The 4,265-nt window shown below is 54.1% G+C and overlaps 1 protein-coding gene and 1 pseudogene across 1 annotated transcript, besides 2 other annotated features; both read right to left on the bottom strand.

Annotated features, from left to right (window-relative positions):
* Positions 1-4,265: part of a sequence feature (areas not merged during assembly with more than two copies in the genome that could not be assigned to a particular haplotype) that runs on past the window's edge.
* Positions 424-2,631, bottom strand: Tc00.1047053504637.21 (annotated as a pseudogene).
* Positions 2,639-2,672: a microsatellite.
* On the bottom strand, positions 3,920-4,237 carry Tc00.1047053504637.10 (uncharacterized protein; the record flags this gene model as incomplete). Its single annotated transcript, XM_799676.1, has 1 exon — positions 3,920-4,237. One exon carries the CDS (start codon positions 4,235-4,237, stop codon positions 3,920-3,922), a length of 318 nt encoding a protein of 105 aa, XP_804769.1.

The following is a 4,265-nucleotide window of genomic DNA, read 5'->3' as shown; positions in this document are numbered from 1 at the left end:
GCGCCGGCACCGTGTGTGGGAAACAAAAAAAAAAAAGAGGAGAAACACTTCGCTCATTAAAGTGTGCAGTAACTAAACATTACGCAAATAAAAAACAACAGTACTTATTACTCCAGCTAAACTGCATTAAAAAGAACATTACAAAGTAAGAGCATTGAAAAAAACAGACAGTAAAAGCACAGGCAATGCGGCGTGCATTCTCCGTGAGGAGTCGCTAATCCACACTCTGCGGCTCAGAAGACTGCCACGACACAAATACAATCCCAGAGGAAGCAGCGGCACACAAGACACGCACACACGCACGGTGTTGTTACCAATTAAATCACGCAGTATCGATTTCACGTCGTTGGGAGAGGCGAGGCGGTCGTCGGGACTCACGCCGCTCCACACCCCGCGAGGTGACTTTTTGTAGTGGGGATTCGTTTCCAGGGTGTCGTGCCCATTCATTTCTCTTCTGTAATATCCCCAGCAATGTGCTCTCTGACTCTGTCAACCACTCGGATCTTCTCGGGCGGTGTCGGAGCCGCTTCTCTCGTCGGAACGGGGATCCTGTCCCTGAGTGCACGCATCGCAGTGGAATTCAGCGGGCGGTTGTACAGAAAGACGTTCGTCACCGTCACATGAGATTCGTGCTCACCGCACGCGCCAAAGCAAAACCTCAGGGCATCAGGTGGCCTCTCGCCTGTCAACGGCACTTCTTCCTCCCCCAGCGAATGACCATCAATGTGCACAGAGTCCTTGTTGCCTTGCAGCATGAGTGCCACTTGCTATTCTTCCTTCGGCTCCCAAGTACTGCTCCGTGTTGTTCTCTTGCCTTCGCACGACATCTCCCACTTCTTATTATGGCTGTAGGACAGTCCCATGGTACGATTGGACGCAGTTTTCGCCAACACCGCAGTCAGTGGAGGAGTGTTCCCATTCGGTGTCTCTTCGATGGTCACCGACGCCACAAGTGTGAAGTCGTGGCTCAATAATACGACGCACGTTATTAACCCCGAGTGTTCACAGGCCATATTGCCCTGGACTCAAGTCCCGTCACTTGTAGCCCATCGTTGACCTTCACTGCATTCCTTCACCATCGCATGCAGGCAAAGGTAATCGTCGTTCCACGTGTCATCGCTGGCCGCACCGGACAAAACTGCCACAAGACCCGCCGTGGGTGTAGACAAGCTGGAGAAGAAAATGCCCTTTTGCGCCCAATTACTGAGGACGGAATTGATTGCACTCAGTTCCTCCGTCAGGCGGGAAAACTGAAATGACACGGCCCTCACCGTTGCCCCTCCGTTGTAAAAGACGCAAACTGCCATCCGAGTGCAGCAGGGTCCTGGCGAGCATCCAATCCGCAGCATTGTCCACGGCAACCGGTCCAACAGAAAACATGCGGTTTTTGTCCGTGACCCAAAGGAAGAGCGCAGTGGCCCTTTTCTTCCCCGAGGCATTCCCTCTCTGAGTGTACAGCATGACCTTCCTTTCATCAATGGTCGCGGCGATGAAGGCATCCGCTTGCAGGCTTTCCTTCTGAAAGACTCCTGTTTTATGACCCACACGCCTGGGAGTGTCGCGATAGCCTCCGTCCACGCTGTCCCCATTTCACGCGACTCGTACACCCTCTGACCATTCTCGCAGTCAACAATCATGAGAAGTGATCCCTCCCACTCGGTGACGCGGGGTTAAGGCATTTCGCAGGGGAAATGTCCTCAGAGAGCGCCCAGGCACTGCCGCTGTCCGTTGAGTAAATGATCATGGAGCAAACGTCTTCTGCCTCATCCTTCGCCATCAGAGGAAACACAAGCGTGCCATCCTCCATCACAACACCTACGCCACCAGAAGCAATAAACTCCGTCCACTCACCTTCGTGAGAAGCAGAAGAGATCCTCTTCGAGAGTGGTTTGGGGTCGCCCCATTCGATCCGTCCACTCTGCTTGCCACCCGTGGGATTCGTGACATCACCCACAAACAGATTCAGCTCCAAGCCGCCCTCTCTCCAACACCCACCTTCATAGGACACATCAGAGTCTCCCACAAGAAGAAACACTCCGTTGTCCTTCGTGATTGTTGTGGGGCGGAGCACAACACCCAAACTCTCCTCTCCCTCCGCTGCTCCAAGCACAGTGTGTGCCCTCCACGTATACTTTTATTGACCTCACCAACAACAGTGGACCAATTCCACGCAGAGTCGATGTACCCCGCAACCACATCAGAAGAAAAGGGCTTACTTAATTGACCACCTTGATATTCGGCATCCATTTGACCCTCGGCGAAAGCAGCGATTACTCCACCAGCACTGACGAGAGAGGGTGAAGCAAATAAATCCCTCGTCGTAACTGGAACAACCCCATCCTTCGGCTGCACCAGCGTCGTCCGCGGCACAGATAGATCGACTCCCGCCGGTTCCTGAACACGTCGTAAATCAATCACGCCATCATTCTCCTTTGCAAGCGTTGCTCCTCAATTGCCGCAGCACATCATCACGACGAGGAGGAGCAGCGCCGCGGAAGTAAACGCACGCCGGGACATGTTGGGCCTCGGCGGCTCACTCTCTCTTCCTTCCCTCCTCCTTCCGCTGGATCCGGTCACGCGGCGACGGTTGTGTGTGCGGGGTGCCATAACTGCAGCAACACGTGATAGCATATAAATATGTGTGTGTGTGTGTGTGTGGGCGGTGTGTGTGTTGTTGGTCCTTTCAGAGCCTTCGAATTTCACGGTAGCGTTTAGCGCTTTTTCTCCTTCTTCGTAGCCTTAGTGTTTTTGTGTGCTAGAAATCAAATTAAAGTTTAAAAATCACCAAAACAGGACGCGGCGGGTGATTGGGTGGCAAGACTATTCACGGCGTGACACATCCGCTTCGTCGTAACCGCCACAGTAATTACTCTCACCGTCCACAACGGCTCAAGCATTGTGTGGCCACACACAGAAGCAGAGTCATTGACGGTTGCGCACGGGCCAAGATGCCCTCCGGCAAACGGCACCAACCAACAGACAGACAGCAGAAATTAGAAGCGAGCAGAATCCTAAGTGCTGTGGGATCCTTGCAAGCAGCGCTCCCTCACTGCAGGGCCTTTAAAGCGTTCCTCGCTGCAATATCCCCCGCAACCCCCTTGCGTGTCGGTGGATTTTCCCGTTCACCGGAAGAAACACGGCGGGATGTCTCGGCAGTGGTCGAAGACACACAGAGCGCACCGTCGACGCGATCAACGAGCGCAGACACTCGTGAGGTGAGATCCCACAACCGCGATCCCTCCATCTACTCTCCTGGACGTGGAGGAGGCATGAAGTGTCCTCTTCTCTACAGTAGTCCTAAAAAGCAAAAAAATTCCGCAGGACATCCCGCGCAGCCACGGCCTCCTCAGTAGCCCGACAGTCCACGCCGTCGCACCGCTCCTCAAGAGGTCGCCAGGCCCGGTGAAGCAAGCAAAAGGAGAGCAGCAATTTGGTCGGGCGTTCAGCAAAATGAGGCGCAGCAGTCGGGTAAGCGCGGCCCATCCACGTCCTCCCCCTCAACCGACCCACCACACAGTCGAATCACACACCTAAAAAGAGCCGTGGTGTCTAACAAAATAACACGGTCACTGACGCCTCGTGCCCTCCTCAATGGAGTGTCATGGCACACACGAGGCATCACGGGAAGGAACGAATAATTGCATTCCGTCGGCATAAGCACGGAAATAAGGCGCGCATTCTGCCCCTGTGAACTCCCATCCAAATCGTCTCAGCCACGGAGTTTGTGTCGCCGACCCTCAGGAAGGGCTGATGCATCAACTGCCGCTGACCGATGACTCAGCGATGCAACAAAGAGAGCCACCGTCTCTCAAGGTTCGTCATCACCCATTCCCCCCATTGAGGGAAGAGAACGCAATGTGACGGTGTGGGCGTGTCTAGCTGAAAGAAATGAAGAAAGTGGCTCCGGCCGCGGAACAAATTAAACGGATCCTCCTCCCGAATCCTTCAAAGAGACCGGTCGGTCAACTGCCGAGGTTGACGGCGCGGAGGACAACACCTTGAATGCATGGAGCACTGCAGCAGCCTGAATATATTCTGCAATATCAGCGGTCAGTTCATGAACGTACAAAGAAGGGACAGCAAATTCAAAGGGGCGTGTGAACCTGTCAATAATCACCCGCGCCGGAGGATCGCCACCCCCACCCTCCAAGGGCACCTCAACGACGTCAAATATTTCCACCGCATGGCACCCACAACAGAATCGCGTGGCATAAAGTATCGCCTTGTAGCACCCCATGCAATGCGGCAATCGAAAACCGTCTCGA

The sequence above is a fragment of the Trypanosoma cruzi genome, genomic scaffold (assembly GCF_000209065.1).
Source record: "Trypanosoma cruzi strain CL Brener 1047053512661 genomic scaffold, whole genome shotgun sequence".
Lineage (NCBI taxonomy): Eukaryota > Euglenozoa > Kinetoplastea > Trypanosomatida > Trypanosomatidae > Trypanosoma > Trypanosoma cruzi.
Note: the sequence above shows the minus strand (reverse complement) of the source record. Positions and strands in the feature narration are given on the sequence as shown.